Below are 22,935 nucleotides of genomic sequence, written 5' to 3'. Positions count from 1 at the left end.
AGAATAGGTCTGATGTGGGCCCTCCTGTTTGTACGGGTCAGGACTAATTTTAGACATACTGCGGACTTGTTGAGGCAGGTGAAGAGGCTGCAGTAGTCTAACTGCAGAGAGACAAAGCGTAGAGAAGCATCTCAAGTGCTTTTTTTAATATAATTTGAATGATGTTCAAGGGACATCATGAGGGCCTCATTCAGCCCGAGATTGTTGTCAGTTACTGTCATGGAATTAGACAAACATGTCCTTGGGATGAGACATGCACCAATGCTATTCCTTAACACATTGAGAACACAATTCAACTTAGAATATGAAACGACACAGACATGTCAGACATTTGTATGGCATGCATGGGAGAAAACGCGGGGACTGATCACGCAAGCTGTGGTACGCAGCCTGCGTGATCCTCCTGCGTCTCACCCCGTTTTTTCCCATGCTGGTTGGTTTTATTAGATATTCTGGAATAGGCGGGTCACATTTCTCATTGGTCAGCTTCACATCAAGGCACTTGGTATTTTTTCTGTAGAGATAAAGCCTGCAAAGGGGGGTGCAACCCCCCCTGGGGCAACATTCTGGGCCCATCTTTATGACCCCTTCACAAATGCAGTTTGTCACACACCCGTTTTTCTCTTAGACTAATGATGCAGATAAAATATCACTATTATGCAGATAAAATACATCACAGAAATATAATCATATATTCACATTTTATCACAGTTACTCATCGCTTTATTTGAGACAAGCAGCTGATTAAAGAGCTCAGTTCATGGGCCTCAGAGCTCTTAAACAACTGTAGATCATCAGCAAACAGATGAGACAATACAGTAGATGACGCAGTATTTATGCCTGTTATCTGATGCTCCTTAGACCCTTCAGAAGGAGATCGAGGGTCATCAGCCGCGCGTGGACGAGGTGCTGGAGCGGGGCAGGAGGATGGAGGCGGCGGCGGGTGCAGAGGGCAGACCGGAGGCGGACAGGATCCAGGAGCAGCTGAAGGACCTGGAGACGTCCTGGGCCAGACTGCAGGACGAGATGGACAAACGCAGGGAGCGGCTCAGCGGGTCCAGCCACGCCCAGCAGTACTACAACGACGCCGACGAAGCAGAGGCCTGGATCGGGGAGAAGGAGCTGTACATGATCGCAGACGAGAAGGCCAAGGTGAGGAGGTCGACGTGAGGGGGGATAAGAGTGGACGTTAAAATAAGCAAACGTTCAAAAATTCATGGGCGTTTTTTGACTTTATTAAATGTACATTCTAAAAACTTGGATAATTGATCTAAATTTTGTCAGTTCAGAGCAAAAAATGAATGGGTCTCGCACTATAGCTGCCTACACGTGGAGTTTCCAAACATTTCAGTCCCTAGATCCCTTGGAAACTGTCATTTAAAGCAGAATCATTGCACTGTATGTAAGAGTATTGTCTTTGCATCCCTTTGAAACTTGAAAGTTCAATGTCATATGATGAATAGTATGCAGTGATTGTTAAATAATGAATACATTGGATTTATAATGTATTAAGATTAGTTTATGTGAGAGACTGGAGAGACTCAAATGAAGACAATATGTGAGAGGAGATAATAAATGATATACACATGGATTATATATTATTATGTTTGACACTGAGACCCCAGCAGGAAATAATGAGGAGATGCAGAGCAGAAGATGAGCTGGGACTCTTCCTTGACACCGGTGGTGGTGAAAAATAAAATGACTTGAAATCAAATTAAACTTCTGCAGTGCTGGGGTGGAGAAGGGCAGTGTGAGCGTGCAGTTTGCGCAGGTGAAGCTGCAGGGAGTCGTCCCCCAGGCTGAACCGTCACTATCGCTTCATTATTGAGTCAAAATGTCACAAGACGGGCTTGGAAAAGTTGGTACTCTGAATCACGAATCATGGCAGGATTGTGGTATTTAAAATATGAATATACAAACTCCCATATAAGCCAGATATCATTTATTGTCTAAATAACTTTGTAGTGTAGTGAGTTGATTCCACTTGAGAGAGAAGTGTTTGAAAACTTTACCAATAAAATGCAAAAAGCAAAGAAAAAAGTGTGTGTACTATAAAAGTAGCCTATTTATACCTTTAAACACACCAGTTTTTCTTTTTACTAGCGTCCCCTTGATTAATTTTTAACCAGCCTTTGTACGGCATTTGTGTGTAATTAGTATTCCTGGTAATGCACCTAATGTCTTATTATGTCTTTGTCATGAGCAAATTAAAGTAAAATCAGGTTTATTATGGCTACAGCTTGTTTCAATATCAAGCAGTATTTTTCTCTTTTTGCTCAACATTGGCTCAGAGCTACACACTCAAAACAACATGTAAACAAAGGGAAGTAAATACACAATAATACACTTGCATTGTGCGCAAATGGAACAATCTCGATGCAAATGGCCTCATCTCTGATCTTATTATCTTCAAATCTAAAGGCAAATTTAACAGAAAATAGGAAACTGCAATTTGCTTTCTTTTGAACTGTTAAGGGGATTCTCTATAATATGATTCAAACAGGGCATGTCATATTGAAGAATCACTCGTAGCGCTGCATGCATTAACATAATTACATGGCTGGATTTGCCTTCAATTACGTGGACATGGTTCTCATAAGTGCCACTCTCAATTTAAAACCTATTTGGGTGTTTTTAGTCTGCTTTGATGTCTTGTCTCCTGCAATAAGTTTCTTGATGATTGCTTTTTTTTTTTTACATGCCCTTTACTTTACCGCTCATTGTTTGATCAACTATTTTTGTTTCACATTATCAGGACGAACAAAGTGCCATGCTGATGCTAAAGAGACACACCATCCTGAAACAAGATGTGGACGACTACGAGGATGCCATTCAAAAATTGGCCGACCGCGCGCAGAAGATGTTTGCGGAAGAACATCCGGACGGGTCTGTCTATGTTTTGATCAAAAAATATCTTTTCCCGGTCACTAATTTACTCCTGTTGTCTCAGTCAGTTATGGCGTGGTGAGATAAGGGTGACAACCGTGCGAAGCGTAATCAGTCTCGTAATCGCACGTCCATCTAGAGTACACTTCGACGCCCTTTTCTCATTTGTGGCGTCCTCCCTGCAGGGCCGCGAGTTATTCAAAAGAACATGTGGTATGACCGGTGAAATTGAAATATCCTCACTGAAGAAAAAATATATATATATGGAAGGAAATGCAAGAATAATCTACAAGTAAAGACAAACTGAAGATGAGTAGAGACTGAGTTGAGGCCTTAGTTTGTGGACTAAACTGTGCATTAAAGGTGCATTATGTAGAATGTCTTCATAGATGTTCAGTATAGCACTAAACTTATCTGTCTCCATGGAGATAAGAAGGGCACGTTACTTCTGTTGAGAGACTGTATGATATCCAGTATGAAAATATGTTTTTCAGGTGTTTTTGACCAATTAGATAAGATAAGATAAGCCTTTATTTGTCCCACAATGGGGAAATTAAAGTGTTGCAACACAAAGTAGGTACAGAAGTAAACAACAAAGAACATATAACTTAATAAAAAACACTCTTAATAGAAAAGCTCTTACACTCTTAATAAAAAGTAAAAAAAAGTAATAGTAACAATAGTAACACTCTTATTTAAAGCTGTTTTATGGACGGAGAATATTGCACCAGGATGATTGACATTATGTCAGAGTATTGCACATGAATATGACAGTATTTCTCATGATTAAGTCAGTATTGCACATGATTAAGTCAGTATTGCACATGATTATGTCCTGCAATTGAATAAACGCAACATTGACAAATAATTTCCATATTGCGGAACATACTAAGCAAAGAGAGAACCTTGATGATGATGTATTCTCCTCCAGAAAAGTTTAATACAACCAACAAACTAAGGCATAAACAGTGCTCAATAGATATTATTTGAATAGGAATCACGCAAAATGTGCCAGTGTAAGTTACAATACTGCGAGTGTGTTTCATCAGTAGATTACGACTGAAACAATTATGGAGGGTTTTTAGTTAACAACTACAAAATACTGCTTTTGGTACAAATGGAAAATTATCTAAAAACAATGAATGAATAACCACCAGTTTAATATACCAAGTAAGAGAGGGTTCAGTCATCTCTATACTGCCCCAGGTCTGCTCTAATGTAATACGGTTAAAAGGACAAGCATGTAATAAGTGCGGACATTGAGTTTGTCTTTAGAGTCTTTGCCCTTTACTCAGTTTGTGCTCCCTCCTGACTCTGCTGTCGCGTTCCCTCTTCAGCGAGGCCATCATCAGACGCCAGAGCCAGGTGGATAAGCAGTACGCCGGGCTGAAGGAGCTCGCCGAGGACCGCAGGAAGAAGCTGGACCACACCTTCCAGCACTTCCTGTTGAGTCGGGAGGTGCTGGAGCTGGAGCAGTGGATCGCAGAGCGGGACGTCGTGGCCTCTTCGCAGGAGATGGGACAGGACCTGGACCACGTCACGGTACGACTGATAATCCCAAACACATCACAACGGTCAATCCATGGGCTTTCAGATCGATGAAAGATTGCCAGAGCGTTTAACAATTTGAAACAAAATATGATATCATTTTAATTTGAAAAAAAAAGTCCTCAAAACTTTGTATAAAACAGAAAACAAAAACCCATGAATAGGCCTAGAATATGTATGAGTGTTATTATTAATCCATCCATCCATTTTCTACCGCTTGTTCCCTTTCGGGGTCGCGGGTGACTGGAGCCTATCCCAGTGACTTTGGGCCTTAGGCGGGGTACACCCTGGACAGTGGCCAACTCGTCGCAGGGCTGACACAGAGACATAGACATTACGGACAATTATTAATCCAATCTACTTTATTTATACAGCACATTTCACGTTAGGGTTAAGGTCCAATGTATTTGTTTGCACTGTTTTAAGTTTCCCCTGAAATGAATCTTCTTTGTTACTTCAACTGCCCTGTAATGGGCTGTAGAAATCCTATAGTTAGCTGTCTGTAGCTCCCTCATCACTAGGTACCTGATTAGCATCTGAATATCCAGGGCTGAAACCACCTGTAATAGCAAAATATCAATAAATGTAATCGCTACTTATTTTTATTGTTTTGCAATGTGAGGATGTGTTGAGATTCTCCCAGCTGTAATTCAAGGCTTCTTTGTTTAAAGTAGTTCTACTCAAACTCACTCACCTCTGCCTGACTCTGAGTGAGTGAAAGGAGGAATTTAACCAATCACAGTAAAGTGTGACCTCTCATAAGAAGCAGAGCACTCTAGTTGCTAAGTATTTGACCAGTCAGCAATTATTTTTTGAATAGTCAACTTGTCAAAGGATTATTTCTATCTATTGTACTTTGAGATATTTTAAATCCATTTTTAACCAAATAAAGGTTGAAATGTGGTGACTGAAGGCTTTTAGATACAGAACATTGTAAGTCATATTACTGAAAATTACAAATGGTTTTCTGTTTTTGATATTTAGATTTAATAATACCACAATATTTTTTATAAAAGTTCTTTTCGTGCGTGTTTTAGAGTCTGCATAGTCCAGTTAACAATTACGAATATCCAAGTATGACTATAACCACGCTGGAGGGACTATATCTCTCTGTGGCCCGTCTCGAGACCCCCCAGAGAGAGGAGCTGGAGGAAGTGTCCGGGCCCCTGTGCTCAAACCCACTCTAGATAAGCAGAAGAAGAAGAAGTATTGCAAATTGCACGAGTATTGCAAATCACCCACCCCTGTAGTAACAATAGTAGGATAATAAGTATTTGTATTTGTATTTTTGTTGCTCCCTTTGATCATACTAGTCACATATGTTTACATGTTTACATCAGATGCCCCTCCGTTTGCAACAGCCACACGCAGAGATCAATGTGGATGAAGAGTATTGCCCCGAGACACAGACGGGGTTTGAACTCGCCACCTTCTCCTTACATGGGGAATACTGCCACGGTTGCCCTGGTTACATATCTGACACGTTAAAAGTGCCGTATACTGTACAAACCTAGATCACGTACAGTTTTAGCCTGTTCTAGCCCCGGCAGCTGGAGATAAACCCATTTCAAAAGAGGCCTTAGTGTTTTGTCAGTGTGTTGAATGAACAGAGAAATCAAAGGCTGATTTTTTTTACAAACAACAGCGAGGAAACAGACAAACCTCCAGAGGAAACAATGATTTTCTCATTTTGTTCTTTTGCTGTTTTTGGTGTAAAGTAATCAGGGCCATCTGCGGCAGAGGGAACAGACTGGAGACACTGAAGAGATGTCAGCTTATGTTACATTACGTTATGTTTAGCGAGCTTTTAGGTGTGATATCAGGTGTTGTAGATCGTTTCTTGGGACCGGGACATTTTAGACATATTGTGGTAATTATATAGCATTGTATTGAATTCAGTCTTAGCATGGGGGAGAGACGTGCTAACATCTTGGCTCGGAAAATGGCTTGTGAAAAAGTGATTAGATAGATACAGTACATTTAGGCCTGTCACAATCACTTTTTTTGATGGACGATGTATTGCCTCTGAAAATATCTCGATAAATAATATTTTTGTGTATGGCGTTGTATACCGTAATACCAATGCAATAATTCTAGGCAATGATCTAAAAAATTATCAAAGCGACAATGAATTCACTTTAGAACTTGAATAAACTGCTTTATCAGCTGTAAATAATAAACTTTCCAAACCTGACTCAAGTCTATGTCCAGAAATCCAAGGGTTTTCTTACATTAGAATGGAAAAAGTGTTATATTTGTTGTTTTTCACAATCAATTCTACCAATTAACTGTGTCTGATATGAAATAATGATGGTTTTGAAATGAATTCGAACCTTGTATTGCTCTTTTAAAAGTTGATTTGAGATAGAATATAAAACATCACACACTGGTCAAAACGGCTGATTAACTTTACACGCAAAAAACAAAACTCTTTCTTTACACAGAAGAGGAAAAGCCAAACGTAAAGTCTATACGTAGTTATTGGCCTAAACACATCTGACCAACTGAAATAATGTTCCTATTGATTACCAAACTAAGACTTACAATTAGGGAGTTAAATATGTTATAATTATTAGAGGCTGCATGTTTTTTGGTTAGAATGACTTACCGTATTTTCTGTACTATAGGGCGCACTGGATTATAAGGCGCATTAAGCGAAACAAAACGTGTACAACATAAAATCGCTTCGAGATCAGTAAACACAACCAGAATGTATCCATATATAAGGCACTCTGGATTATAAGGCGCACAGTCGTTTTATGAGAAAATTAAAGGTTTTTAAGTGCACCTTATAATGCCGAAAATACGGTACTTAATTCAGATTTTGAAACTGATAAAACGTTCAGTAGTGTTATTCAAATGTAAAACTAAAATTGCACAATGCCTGTCCATTCCAAACACACGTCAGTCTCTGTGATGAGCAAAGTAACATCACCATTTACCTGTCGTTCTTTTAAGATAAGATAAGATATTCCTTTATTGTCCACACATGGGGAAATTTCATTGTTGCAACGCAGGTAGATACAGAGGAAAAGGACAGATAACTTATAGGAACACTCTTAATAGAAGAACTCTTATAAACAAAAACTCCTATAGACAGAACCTCTCATTTCCTAATAAGGAATAGAGGGGAATAAATAAAGGTAAAAATGAAATTAAAAAATAAATAAAAACAAAAATAAAAATAAAAATAAAAATAAAAATAAAATTAAAAAATAAAAATAAAAATAAAAATAAAAATAAAAATAAAAATAAAAATAAAAATAAAAATAAAAATAAAAATAAAAATAAAAATAAAAATAAAAATAAAAATAAAAATAAAAATAAAAATAAAAATAAAAATAAAAATAAAAATAAAAAATAAAAAATAAATAAATAAATCAATAAAAAATAAAAAAAATAAAAATAAAAATAACAGCTAGCGTAAGACAAGATAATACTAATAATAATAATAATGGTAAAATAAACACTCTATTTTCATCAGTTATGTGCACATGAATGTGACATTATTGCATGTGAGTACGACAGTAATTGCACATGAATATAACAGTATCGCACATGGTTAAGTCAGTTTTACACCTCTTCTCTCCTCTTCTCTCCTCTTCTGTTCCTCCAGCTGCTCAGGGATAAGTTCCGTGAGTTCGCTCGTGAGACGGGGATGGCGGGCCAGGACCGGGTGGACTTTGTGAACGAGACGATCGACGAGCTGATCGAGGGCGGCCACGGCGAAGCGGCGGCGATGGCGGAGTGGAAGGACGGCATCAATGAGAGCTGGGCCGACCTCCTGGAGCTCATCGACACGCGAGGGCAGCTGCTCACCGCCTCCTACGAGCTGCTCAAGTAAGACGGAGAAACACAGAAGCAAGTCGAGAACGGGACGGGGCATGTCACTGACGGTGGGATGGTTATTTGGTCCAAAACTGAGCCGAGTTTAGTTGATGATGTGGACCTGGTTTTGTCCTTTTCTAGTCCTAGTTTATGAAAGTGTGAACGCACCCCGAGCTTACTGTGATCACTGAGGAGAAATGTTACGATTGAATGTCATGAAGATAATTGACAGCACAAATTAAATAAGTGAACAATCTCAGCTTTATATTTAGACAGAAAAAAAATGTGAAAATGTCTTCGTCTTTATTGACAAAATAGGTAAAAAAAAGAGATTCAGCATTTTACTGTTACAGACTTCCATTTGCCTATATTATTCGACCACATTCATTAAAACAAACCGTATTATTTAAGAGTAAATAGTTTTTATTTCTTCATATTGTAAAAGCTGATTTACTAGATTTTTTTGTTATAGAATATGTTGCGCACCAAAATCTGATTATTATCTCATTTCTGGACCTTTAAGTATATTTAAATTACATTCAAACTGTAAATTTTATGTGAGTAATTTGTTGTTGTTTGTTTTTTTCATGTTTGAATGTCATTTTAATAATCTTATAACTCCACAAATCTGACAATAATTTGATTTCGAGTGTCATGCAGCCGCAGCCGCTCTTTTATCCTCTCGTGTCATTTATAATCACTATTCATTTTAAAGTTTATCCATCCTGACATGCCCACTCAGCGAGAATGCAAACGGGAATAAAGTTAACCAAACAAGTCGAGTCTGTATTGGCAAAGTAATAATGGAGAAGTCCAGTCCCCAGGAGCCACTTTGAGTCAATACAATCAGCCGGTTTGAAATCCCAATAGAAAGCACTTAATGTGGCCCCTTTGAAATGGAACAAAACTGTGACTTAAAACTTAAATAATTGTCAAGGAGAGTTTAATCAATCAGTTCGATGCAGTTCTTTCACTCAGCAAAACAAACACAAACAAAAAGTACAAAATCTGACTTATTTAATTTGCTATTTTACAACTTAAATATAATATTGTACAGTAGAGAATTCATTTCATTAACATCAAACTCAATAAATTAAACAGCAATAAACCAACAGAACAATATTGGTTTGCACATTTTAAGGGTTTTAAGTATTATTTGCAGAACACAGAAGCAATCAATTAGTAAAGGTGAAACATGCTTCATATTAAAGTATGAATTATTAAACAGATGGTCTGAGATAAAGTAGATAATGACTTCATATAATTCATTTTGTGGAACTGTTTTATGCTGTTTTATGCTGGTTCCCTTCCTCTCTTGGTGTTATGTGTGAACTTTGGACTTCACGTGGGCTGTTTTATCTTTAGGAATCAAAGGATGTTTTTTCTGCTTATATCGACATTTCTATTCAACTTTTAAATGCTAACGCTGCTAACGCTTATGTTAGCGTGAATAACACACAATTTAAATAAATGAATAAAATGAATAAAATGAATAAAATGAATAAAATGAATAAAATGAATAAAACGAATAAAACGAATAAAACAAATAAAGTAAATAAAATGAATAAAATGAATAAAATAAATAAAATAAATAAAATAAATAAAATAAATAAAATAAATAAATGCTGCGAGTAGAGGAACCTGTCAGAAGCTGTGGCCAACCATAGTTCAATATTTGTGGTCCTGTTCCAATAAGATTGGATTAGATTACATGGAGTGTTGTAGAGGATTAGATCATTTTAGATTGGAAATTGGTGTCGCTGAAGGTAACTCCATCAGACCATCAGATTGTCATTTTCAATCTGATGGTGCTGGCCGGAGAAACTCAAACGTATACTGCACTGAGCTAGATTTCCCCCTATATATTTTTTGTTCTTTTTCAAAAACAGCTCTGGCTAAAACAAACTGATTTTCTATTTTTCAGATATTTCGAAGATGGCAAAGAGCTGGTGGCCCAGATCTACGAGAAGAAGACCGAACTGCCGGAAGACGTGGGGGATGATTTCAGCAAAGCGGAGTCGTTCCACCGAGTGCACGCTGCCTTTGAGAGAGACATCACAGCTCTGGGCAAACAGGTACAAATCCCATAGACTCCACTCGACAGGAGCCAGCCACCAGGCAAAAAAACTGATGAGAATGGCCCACGCTATTTTAGGCCAGCACTATAAAGCGTTATCCTAAGGGGGCAGAGGATTTGGCCCATTATGAAGAGGTCTTATGTCTTTATCAGCTCTGAGTCTGAGCGACCACTTCTCAAGGACAGAAAGGACAAGAACTATATGAGGATTTAAAAAGTTGTTAAAACTCAAGGCTTACAATGGATTAAAAGTTGTCTCTTAAAGACTAGATAAACAGTACAGAAAATAGTTGTTTTTCCCCAATGATGCAGTTGTTTCACTTCACAATCAGCCATTAAAGGTGCACTATATGTTATATAATAATAGCCTTCTGTCACATAGGTAATTATTATTTTATTTTAAGGTGCAATAGTATGTTTATTTGAAGAGTTTATTCGCAAAAACATATTGAATTAATCCTCTACACATTCATTATTACAGTATAGTTTAGGGGAGCTGTTCTAAAATGATGGAATAATATTCTTATTGCTCAAACTTAAATTGGCTTTTGAAAAAACGCTGCCAGACAAAGAGTAAATTGCAAACCTATCACCATTTTTTCACCGTGTATTGGCATAAAACTTTTTGCAAGGCCTGTAAATTAAATATTTTCCTGAGCAACACAATAATAGATAGAAACTTTATTAATCCTCGAAAAAGCAATTGTTCCACACTCACAAAAAGTCATACAAATATAAAATTATACATAATCAATAATATAATAATAATAAATGTTGGTTTTTTTAATCAAAAACATTGCCCAGATGACTACCTTTGAAACCTTTTCTACCATTGAACATTCCTGGACAAATGAGAGACATTTAACCTAAAATATTACATAAAGAGTACAATAATATCTATAATATCTAAGTCTTTCTCTGTTCCCGGGCTTCAGGTGCAGCAGTACCAGGAGACCGCCGCCCGCCTCCACGCTCAGTACGCGGGGGAGCAGGCGACGGCCATCCAGGCCTCAGAGCGGGACGTGCTCCAGGCCTGGAAGAGTCTGCTGGAGGCCAGTGACGGGCGCAGGGCGGAGCTCGTCGACACCGCGGACAAGTTCAAGTTCTTCACCATGGTCCGGGACCTCATGGCCTGGATGGAGAGCATCATCAAGCAGATAGACACACAGGAGAAACCAAGGTACAAGAGGGAAATATGTTATACCAAAATATGAACATAGTTTAGGCAATTACTGTGGGGACATCATTACATTGTTTTATGACTTGGAGGGTTTAACTGAGATGGACTTGCAAATGACTGATGTGTTTTGGGCTGGACAAGAACAATAAAGGACCACCAATGTCACTGATCAGGTTCAATATATGTGGCTTTTCCTTTTGTAAATTCCTCACAAAAAATATATTATATAGTAGTATAGTATAGTATAGTATAATATAATATAATGTAGTGTAATATTAAAATACTAAGAATAATTTTCCAATACCAATTTATTCGCTCCTGTCCTGTCCTAAGCTGCCCCAAACTTAAATTCACAAATCTTTTTATTCATTTTGTTACTTACAGTGAGTTATAGATTGAAATAGCAGAAAAATAAGTTAATTGAATGTAACAAGTGAAGCCCAAGGTAGCAGTCTGCAGCGGTACATGATTTATCTCCATTATTCAAATCGCATTCTTAACTTTCCCAGTACCTCATTTACCTTACACTTGGACGCGTTTAAATATGTCCAAATATAGTTGAATATAATTGACGACCCATTAATACAAGATTATGCGCCACTGCACCATTTTGAGTGTAATAAATATTGGTTCTTATCAGGCATTAGTAAGCTGTGATTACACTCATCCCTCTTCTGTCTCCTCTCCCTCCTCAGGGACGTCCCCTCGGTGGAGCGGCTGCAGAAGGACCACCAGGGGATTCGCTCCGAGATCGAGGCGCGCAGAGCCAAACTCACCGCCTGCACAGAGCTGGGCACCGCTCTGCTGGCACGAAAGCACCGCGACTCTGCAGAGGTGGGCTTTTCTTCAGTGCCGCTGTACCCGAGGGAGCTTTTCTGGTGGAGCGTACAGCTGCTTGTCTCCATGGAGAAGTTAATCCAAGTTAGAGTGGTTGATTACTGTGTGAGCGCGCGGTAGAGTGAGCTACAACACTAGACCGTTTCGATATAGTAAATGGTTTTGAATTGTTACTTTATATGGCAACTGTGCTATTTTTTCATCATTCTGAAACCAGGTGATGACGACATTTGCAATACAATGATACTCGGGTCTAGAGCTGGGTTGAAAAAATTGATTTTCCGATTTTGAATTGATTCGCATATTAATGACCGATTATCGATTCGTACGTCCAAAGATCGATTTTTTTTTAAATATTTTTTTTTAATTAAAATCATTTTCTACATTTCCCTCAGTGAACTTCAATCTACCTTCAAGAAAGATAATTCAGGACTCCTGGATTATCTTTCTTGAAGGTAGATTGACCCTTAACCTTTTCATCAGTCTTCCATCAGTAACTACCAATACTTGTAAGATTTGCTTTAATTAAAATTGCTTTGATTAGTTTTAATATGTTGCTTCTCTACACAGTCATGAAGTGAAGGAAACGGTTCAAATACATTTTTCATTTTTAATAACATTAACCCCCGGATCGAATTGAAATCGGATCGAATCGGAAATCAGATCGAAATCGGAGCGAATCGGATGGAATCTGAGAAAATCGAAAAAAATCGATTTTGAAACGTAAAAATCGGAATCGAATCGATTCTTGAAATTTGAATCGAAACCCAGCTCTACTCGGGTCGTGGTCTGAAAGATTTGCCTGCCCAAGAGAACTATGTGAACAGTCCAAGATGTTCATGTTCACAAGGGGGCAGAAGAGTTTAGCTAATACAGAGTTTATCTAATTAGGGAAAGTTCACATGATGTAACGTCTTCTGGAGGAGTTGTTCCTCTGGAGATTTTGTCATCTTCTTAGAACACGAGTGACCAGACTTTTAACATCCAAAATAGTGGTAGAGTAGAGAGCTGTAGACTGGTGGTTAACACAGTGAATTATTCAGATGTTTGTCTGAGCCACTACATCTTTATTCAGGCTTGGACCTTTCTGTTTCACACCAAAATGTTTGATATTTAAGGTTAACATAGTAGAGAAATAGTAGCCAATTAAGCAGGAAGCCTAAGGGCCAACAAAAATCAGTCTGAAAGCCGCATTAGTTTAGACACCCTGCTGCTGATCAAGCATATGTATCATTGGAGGACTTGTACCTCCTTTTGATAAGCTGTGGTGTAGTCGCTCTTTCTTTCATCCTTCCAAACCTCCGCTTTCACTAGAATTAATTACTTTTCTGGCCACGATTGTTGCAGTCTGGGAACCAACTGGGCATCCTAAAAAGAGAGGAAAAAGTCCTCCTAAATTCACTTGGGAGAGTATAAAGCTACACTAATTACAACTGGAGGAGGTGAGGGAATTTAAATGAGCAATTGACCCGGGTCTGAATGTAGTGCCGGGTTAATCACTCCACAATACATGTTCTTAAACCTTAATGGTTTATAATCTTGGGGGTTTTGGGCTACTTAATAAAACAGATACGTAACCTCAGCTGCCTTCATTGCCTTTGTCAGATCAAAGAGAAGCTGGTGCAGCTCATGGAGAAGAGGAAGGAGATGATGTTCAAATGGGACGACAGATGGGACTGGCTCCGACTGCGTGAGTAGAGCAGAAACTTTGACCTATAATACCCTCACAAAACACCAGGTTTAACCGTGTAGCTGCAGTTAGCAAAAGCCTTCACACAATGATATGAAAAGCAGAAAGGGCAATGTCTGAGCTGGAGTCGGGAAATGGACCAGAGCATCTACTGTATTACATGGACTTATCCGAGGATTTCAAGTGATGTATTGCAATAAAGCTGCTTAAAGGAGCTCAGGATCAAGAGTCAAAAAAGGAACATTGTTGTGGCAAAACATCCATTATTCAAAGAAATATGAAAAGGTAAACAAAAGAGCTGTGAAACAACCCAAAAAGCTGCAAGGTCAGTGCTTAGTATTTAGCATTATCACATTTCTATAGATTTAATACTAGATTGACGTGTATGATGTGATGACACAATCCCAGCGCTATAATTAATGGTTATTAGTGAGGCTCAGTTTCCTGTTTATAGGTGCCATTTTGTGTGTTTTTCCAAATATATTTTGAATTGATAATTGCTATGGCACCTCAGCTAATCTTTTCAGCAACAACAATGTACTTTATCTGTACAACATTGGGATTTATCTCATTTCCCCCTGCTCTCTATACAATAGTTTAAGTCATAGAGCATAACATATCAAGCATAAAATGTCTAAAGCTGTTTCAAATGACTGAATGTGACATCATATTTAATACAAAATACTTCTTTTTGCATTTCAGTATTCGTTACATATTTGTCAGTCCATAACACAATATGAAATCCAACTTCACTGTAAAAATACTGCACAATTTACAGACACAGCCGCTTCCAAAGTGATGTGTTGCACCCTTGAATGATACGACGATTCCGTTTTGCAACTTTTATTAAGTCCACGGTTCGAAGTACACACATTTGAGGCGCGCAGGGGTACAACACCCACAACACACCTGGGCCACACAAATTAATAGGCGTGGCTGACCTACTTTTAACGCCACCCGGCGTCCAGGTACAGCCCCTTTCATGAACGTACACCCTAATTAAAGTGCTCCATGATAAATGTACAATCTAACATACAAAAGTAATAATAATTTAGCAATACCATCAAATATGACCATAATACATTAGATGAGCAACAGATGCGCAGAAACAAAGCCACGTACAGTCAAATAAAAGACTGTACTTTTCTCCCTCTCCAGTCCTTGAGGTGTGTCAATTCGCTCGGGACGCCTCGGTGGCAGAGATGTGGCTCATCGCGCAGGAGCCGTACGTGTCCAGTTGGGAGCTGGGACACACGGTGGACGAGGTGGAGAAACTCATCAAGAGACACGAGGCCTTCGAAAAGTCCACAGCCACGTGGGAGGAGCGCTTCTCGGCTCTGGAGCGGCTGACCACGGTACGCGAGCGCTGCAGGACGTGAAACAGGGGCACGGCAACGGTCATCTGGACTTAGACAAGCTGAGAACATCCACAAGAGTAGGAGATAATACAATAAAAACAGATGGGATAGGAAAACCAAATTGAAAGGTGCGCTGTGTAACTTTTATATGGCATTAAATCATACTGTGGAACATTTCAGGCAAAGTCATGCTATCGCCATAGAGACAAGCAGGTGGTGGACCCGTCACCTGGAAAGTTACATAGTGCACCTTTAAGTGTCTGTAGGATTTTAATCTGCAGACATTCTCCATAAGGGAACTGCCAAAGTGGTCGTTGAATTATTAGTTAGTAATTATTAAGTTAGTGCTAGACATGATAGAAAAATAGTTAAAAAATTGAGCAGATGAATGTGTCAATGCTAGACTCAATTCAAGGAGTTAACGAACGTGCCACAATTCCATTTACTACAGATTTTTTGTTTTGTTTAATGATTTATTTCCTTTGCTGGGATTTCAATGTATAAAAAGTGTTTCAAATAGGCTCTGAATGACAAATAGAGCAGCTGACACAGATGAAATCAATACAGAAATGGCCCTAATGTTTAAAAATAGATGCTTAAACCTACAATTTACGTACAGTATGTTCATTACTGCCAATATTTGCAAAACAACATCGATACTCACATTTGTTCTGAGTCAGTGTCGATACTTCAAAACTATGTCTAGGTCTATCGATTCTCCCAGTTCTAGTCAAAAGGTTTAGAGTGGATTGAGATTGACATGATAATTGGGACTACATTCGACTGTTGTCACAATAAAAGCGCTTCAACTTCGATTTTGATACTAAGAAAAAGCTCAACACCAATTTGAATCGCAGAATCATTAAAAAAACAAAGTATTGTATACAATAAAATGTAATTTCGATACAAAATAAGAGCCATTTCTTTATTATCATCAGGTGGTCTTTTAGTAGCTCCATTTTAAAGCAATTTTCCCCCTTTTGATAGTTTTCATCTAATCGCATTGCTAATTTCTGTATCAATTATTGTCTGGATATTTGATTTTGACATCATAATACCACCACATACAAACGAAAACAGTAAGTAACAGTAAGACAGCAACAATTCATCTATAAACGTTCAATCCACCTCTGGTTTAGCTTCATATTATGTCAAATATATTAAAAAACCCTCTCTACTCTTGTTCGCAAACACCTCAGACTAACCGAATTCGGCATCGGCTTAAATTGGACCGCCGAGTTTTAATTACAGAAACTGAACACTTTTGTCTTTTACTCGCCAAACGTTGACGCGGGGCCCGCCGGCTCCGCGGCCGTGGCAGTAAATCGTAGCCGCGGCGGATTGGATATTGATTGGCTTGTGTGTTGCAGTTGGAGCTGCTGAGCCTGAGGAGGGACCAGCAGGAGATGGAGCAGTTCATTAAAGACGAGCAGCGATCGGACCGAGACAGCAGGTACACGGTGTGCGCAGGACGGGCACCAAACGCAAGCGGGATTTCAACAGAATTACACGGACAATAGCTGACAATAACTGACTTGGGGGGGGGGGGCGGTTTTTGAAAGATGTGAAGACGTTTATAAATGGGCGATAATAAGCGGGAGTTTGATGGATGGCTATGAACAAAAGGGAGATCTATTATGTGCCGGACGGAAAATAGTTGAAGAGCGTTCGCAGACTTCAGCCGAGGCAACACAATGGAAGTAACACAAAAAGGGAAAAAGGAAATTACGTTTATAGTGCTGTTTGAATGTTTTAAAGGCGCTAAGTATTGTTTTGAATCAATTAAATCAGTGTTGGAAAGTACTAAAGTATCTGTTTAGGTGTCATTTTTACAGTGGATACTTTTCACGTTTCCTTCACTGCGTCTTGTACTGGACTGAAAAGTGAAGTCGTTTTCGTACGGTATAAGGGGTTGTTTTTAGCACGCTCATGGTGAGATTCTGCGTGAGGTTTTTGAGTTCAAGACTTTGAGCAAACAAAAATATAAAGATGAAATGTACAAGAAAATGTATGAAATTGATTGGACGTTGCTCCTGTTGGCCAAAAATCTGCACTTTTCTTGATCAAAATCACTACGTTTAACGCTTTAAGTTCTCAAAATCTGTGTGAAATGCTGTTAATTTTTACTTTTACAATACATTTTCAGAAAAGTACTTCAATACTTTTTCTTTTCTTATTTTTTTTTAAATGTGATACTTTTACTTTAACAAAAACTGAGTAACTTCCATCACTGAATTATTATTAGCATTAACAATATGTGTATTATCTCGCAGATAATCCAAACTTTAAACCTAACCTTTTGAGAGGAGAGTACTCTACCAGCTCGTCTCCATAGCGATTACATTGCTTTCCCTATTATGTTCCACAGTACGGCATTAAGCTCATCTACCTTGCATTCATTCGATTATCATGTTGTTATTGCTCAAAATGACCATGAAAAACAGTTACTGCGAGTGGGCTTGCCTCGCTACAGATCTGACCTGTAACCAAGGAGATGTGTGAGTCTAATGCCCGACAGTAGATCAATCCAGGCAAAGCAATAACATCTCCATGGAAACAAGCAGGTGCCGTACCCTCCTCCAGACAAAAACGTGGCATTGTGCACTTTGAACTTACTGCAATGAGTACTTCTTTGTATTATCTGAGCGTCTCTTGTAAAAGTAAAACAAATGCCATCAATCGATCTTTTATATATATCATTTTTAATATATTTTTAATCTTTTATTCCCCCTGTAGGAAAGAGGACACTGGTTTTGTGGAGGCGTCGTCCCAGCTTTTCACTGTGGAGGAGCAGACTCTGGTCAGTCCCTTCAGCCTCTTCATTTGCATTCACTTAATCTGGTCAATAATTGTCACATTAGTTTAATCACATCCCAATCCCCCTGTTGCTTTCACGCCCCATTTATCCCACATTGAATCCACTTTACTCTCAAACTTCAGGGTGAAGTGTACTTACCTTTGCTCAGTGCAAACTAAGAACGTCATACCTAGTAAATAGTTGCCTTTGAAGAGCCTGTTGCAGAATAAATGTCATGTAAGATTTCTTAGACAACAACTCATTTAACCCTTACAAAGCATGTTTACATTTTTTCTATTTTGAATTTCAGTTGCATGATTCTGCCTTGTTTTTCTCCATTGCAGAATTCTAAATGAAAAAAATCGAATTAAAAAATCCCCTTTAAAATATCCAATGCATAGATTTTCAAGCTCTAAATTCAGTCTAAATTCAGAGTTTGAAATCTGCAGTTCAAAATGCACACATTGTTTTCTGGAATAGCAAGACATTAGCAAAATTATGATATCAAATGTTTCACTGTGAATTTAAGGACTTGAAAACTATGCACTGAATATTTAAAAGAAAAAAAAAATCAGGATTAATCAGCAGTATTTAAAAACAATCTAACATATTCAACACACTAACCATTTAAATATTGTATCTCTTTTGTTTACACTTCCACGTATTATTGTATTCATGTTTTTAAATGTGTTTGGCCCCAGTCTGGGTCTGGAGCAGTGGCCCCCAGCACCAGTCAGCTGGAGGGCACAGCGGGCGACACCACAGTTCCCATCGAGTCTGAGATGAAGGAGAGCGGTTCTCTGGAACTGGAACCCTCGGTTTCAGTGTCCAGCCTGAAAGAACCGGAGCGAGCCTCCACTTTGCCCCCAGAGTCCCAGAAGAGCCAGGCCGTCCTGCAAGAGGGGCTCCTGGGACGCAAGCTCGACGTGGAGGAGTCTGGGAAGAAAGCATCCAACAGGTCATGACTGTTACCTTTAGCTTTTACCTTTTGTCTATTACCTTTGTCTATTACTTTTACCTTTTGTCTATTACCTTTGACTATTACCTTTGACTATTACCTTTGACTATGACTATTACCTTTGACTATTACTATTACCTTTGACTATTACTATTACCTTTGACTATTACCTTTGACTATTACTTTTACCTTTTGTCTATTACCTTTGTCTATTACCTTTGTCTATTACCTTTGACTATTACCTTTGACTATGACTATTACCTTTGACTATTACTATTACCTTTGACTATTAATATTACCTTTGACTATTACCTTTGACTATTACTTTTACCTTTTGTCTATTACCTTTGACTATTACTATTACCTTTGACTATTACCTTTGACTGTTACTTTTACCTTTTGTCTATTACCTTTGTCTATTACCTTTGTCTATTACCTTTGACTATTACCTTTGACTATGACTATTACCTTTGACTATTACTATTACCTTTGACTATTAATATTACCTTTGACTATTACCTTTGACTATTACTTTTACCTTTTGTCTATTACCTTTGACTATTACTATTACCTTTGACTATTACCTTTGACTGTTACCTTTGACTATTACTACTATTATTACTACTATTGCTATAGCTACCACCATTACTACTACTACTACTACTATTACTACTACTACTACTACTACTACTACTACTACTACTACTACTACTACTACTGCTGCTGCTGCTGCTACTACTACTACTACTACTACTACTACTACTGCTGCTACAACTACTACTACTACTACTACTATTTCTATTGCTACTACTACTCCTACTACTACTACTGCTACTACTACTACTATTTCTATTGCTACTACTACTACTACTGCTACTACTACTACTGCTACTACTACTACTATTTCTATTGCTACTACTACTCCTACTACTACTACTGCTACTACTACTACTATTTCTATTGCTACTACTACTACTACTGCTACTACTACTACTATTTCTATTGCTACTACTAATACTACTGCTACTGCTACATCTGCTACTGCTACTTCTGCTTTGAAAAATATATAAATAGTTTCCTAATTTTTTCTCTGCAAATGTTTCCATTCCAGACGATGATGCTTAATACATGTTTAATAATTCATCTTGATTATTCTTTAAATTAGAACGTGAATTGTCTGTAAAGATATGAGCGTGTTCGCCACATTTATAAGTGCTGCCTGTTGAGTACCTTTTGTTTAAGCCACAATTTACAAATGATGTGTTTTCCTGGCAGTCATAATAACCTCAGGAACACAGTGTATTGATAATTAGCCAAATGAAACCTTAATGAGGCTGTTGTTCTCAGTGTGATGAATTATGTTGATTACAATTTAGCTTTATTGGAGCGGAAACCGAGCAGAACGCCGCTAATTGCTCACATTAGATTTTGTCTTGCTCCTTCAGATCTTGGAACAACCTGTACTGCGTGCTCAGGCCAGGGCAGCTGACTGTCTACAAAGACGCCAAGAGCTTCGGGCAGGGGCTGACGTACCACGGAGAAGAGCCCCTGACTCTCTCCGGCGCCATCTGGGAAATCCTCAGTAACTACAAGAAGAAGAAGCACGTGGCCAAGCTGCGGTAAGACTCCAGCCTCACGGCCAAGAGCCTGTAATCACACAAGGACGAGTGTTCAGGAGCCGGAGTCACAACAATGCACAGCCCGAGAGAGTCAGAGGCTTTGTTTTTGAGAAATGACTGAAACCCACTCTTGTCCTTGTCCCTCACAGTCTGACAGACGGCACGGAATATCTGTTCCAGTGCAAAGATGAGGTAAGTCTGTTCATACGTTATTATTCAACACATTTACTTATCTGAGGCCTTATCAAACAAACACATACGTTAAGATGAATCATCCCGGCGTCGGCTTTGCACAGATGGGGCCACGTAATGTAAAACTGGCTCCATAATGTACATTTGTATTTGTCTAACCTTGGATTAGTCACAGCCGCGTCCTGTTTTAAATGTCATCTCTAAAAGAACATTCTCATAAATTGGGCTGTGGCCCCAGTAGACAGCACAATGCCCTTGGACTCTTTCTTTATACTGTGTGTGTTTTAGGAGGAGCTGCAGCGCTGGAGTCAGGCCATGGAGAGGGCCATGGAGAGGGCCCTGGAGAGGGCCCTGGAGCTCCCGGCAATGGAGGGGCCCTCAGGGGCCAAAACCCAGAGCCTGCCACCGGTCTCCTCCTCCACCCCGGAGCCCAGCTCTGCCAAGAAGGACAAGGAGAAGAAGTTCAGCCGCTTTGCCAAGAAGAAGTAAGGAGGCGGAGCCATCCGGGGGTTACCCAGGCAACCCCAAAAGCAGGAAGTAGTTTTGTGTACAAGCCATTAGAGAAAGCTTTTAAATTAGATTTGTTTTTATTTTTCAAGAGTCAATATAATTCTTGTAGTTTAGGTTGATGCCACTATTTGCTTGTATTTATGCAGCATTTCATTGTAAAGATCCACATTTTTGTTGCCAAATTCAAATAATGAAAGCACAGGAACGCTCTTTTCACACTCTACCAAAGATTGTCCTATTGTTACTTTTGCTGCAGTTTAAGCTTCATTTTGGGAGGTTAGGCCATAGAAGTGAACTACATTAAAGAGTGTACACGAGGGTGACCCGAGAGTACTCCGAGTACTTGTACAATCTGCCTTATAAATGGTTGTGAACTGTAATACTGTGCTGGATTTGGACGCGCTGAGAGTGAAGCTTTGTAAATGCAACGTTCAGAGGAGACGAGTGCTGTACAGTGTTACTACAGGGACGCATCAATATAATCTATGCACTGTCAGACTGCTGTCACTAACGTTAACAAACAGGGAGTGCTTTTACTCACCTAAAATATACGCCGCAGTCATGTATGGAACTCTACATTTCATATTTATTCTTCATGTATGCATTATTATCTACACACGCATGTCCACAATGTATGTTTTACATTTGCTTTGACTTGGTGCTATCGAGACACGTTCAAATCAAGACCAATTGCAAGGCGTTTAACCCAGTTTGAAGTTGTAAAATCAGTATGACCCAAAGTCTGTTTCCTCCAATCCAAACACAGGACCAGGTATTTCCCAAAATGTGGAACAGACCGGATCAGCATGAACGAAAAGTCATATTGCTTTTCTATGAATGTAAAGCAGAAAGAAACACTCGGTCTCACAATTGTACTGAATAATATACAGAAAATATACATACATACATGTTTATTACTACTTAACCGGGGCAGAATCCTCCTAAAATGTGACGCCAATTCAAATATTTTCTGTTTCAAACCATTTCATTTCTTATTTGAGTAGAATATTGCACTTAAAATGTGTTATTCAGGACAATGTAAAAGGAATCTAAGCCAAATTTAGGTAAGCGAAGCCATAGGACATTTTCACGAAGCCTGTTACAATGGTTTGATGTGTTGTTTTTAACCATTTAAAGTCACTATTTACAGAATGCAAGTCGCAGACACTTCTCACAGTTCCTCCTGTTCCTCCACAGCACCACACCTGCCTTTTCTGTTCAGTGGTTTTTAATCTGCATTTTGTACTCTCGGATAGCTGCGTAAAACGTCCGGAAATGTTTGACAGGTTTAAGTACCTTTTGAGAGAATAAAGTTTAAAATAAAATACATTATACTTGTCTTATTGTTGTTGTCGTCGTCATTGTAACTGCATTTTAGGTCTGTTTTAGTCTCTGCTCATATCACACATGTAGTACGACTGTATATCGGACATTTTTTAAGTTTAGTTTTAC

General features: G+C 38.7%; 1 protein-coding gene across 2 annotated transcripts in view; it reads left to right on the top strand.

Moving 5' to 3' along the window:
• The window catches only part of sptb (spectrin, beta, erythrocytic), a 65,799-nt gene extending 42,987 nt beyond the window's left edge, over positions 1 to 22,812 (top strand). For both annotated transcript variants that reach the window (XM_072458205.1, XM_072458206.1), the window contains 15 exons: positions 862 to 1,152; positions 2,759 to 2,889; positions 4,227 to 4,431; positions 8,054 to 8,277; positions 10,190 to 10,340; positions 11,278 to 11,522; positions 12,218 to 12,356; positions 13,965 to 14,049; positions 15,208 to 15,404; positions 16,778 to 16,860; positions 18,144 to 18,207; positions 18,906 to 19,162; positions 20,608 to 20,781; positions 20,931 to 20,973; positions 21,262 to 22,812. In XM_072458205.1, the coding sequence (XP_072314306.1) occupies positions 862 to 1,152; positions 2,759 to 2,889; positions 4,227 to 4,431; positions 8,054 to 8,277; positions 10,190 to 10,340; positions 11,278 to 11,522; positions 12,218 to 12,356; positions 13,965 to 14,049; positions 15,208 to 15,404; positions 16,778 to 16,860; positions 18,144 to 18,207; positions 18,906 to 19,162; positions 20,608 to 20,781; positions 20,931 to 20,973; positions 21,262 to 21,462 (2,490 nt within the window). In that variant the 3' untranslated portion in view covers positions 21,463 to 22,812. The remainder of the gene's footprint in view (positions 1 to 861; positions 1,153 to 2,758; positions 2,890 to 4,226; positions 4,432 to 8,053; positions 8,278 to 10,189; positions 10,341 to 11,277; positions 11,523 to 12,217; positions 12,357 to 13,964; positions 14,050 to 15,207; positions 15,405 to 16,777; positions 16,861 to 18,143; positions 18,208 to 18,905; positions 19,163 to 20,607; positions 20,782 to 20,930; positions 20,974 to 21,261) is intronic.
• The last annotated feature ends 123 nt before the right edge of the window (positions 22,813 to 22,935 follow it).

The sequence above is a fragment of the Eucyclogobius newberryi genome, unplaced genomic scaffold (genome assembly GCF_026437365.1).
Source record: "Eucyclogobius newberryi isolate DKJ021-1_F unplaced genomic scaffold, fEucNew1.0.hap1 SCAF_21, whole genome shotgun sequence".
Lineage (NCBI taxonomy): Eukaryota > Metazoa > Chordata > Actinopteri > Gobiiformes > Gobiidae > Eucyclogobius > Eucyclogobius newberryi.
This window is presented reverse-complemented; position numbering and strand designations above follow the sequence as displayed.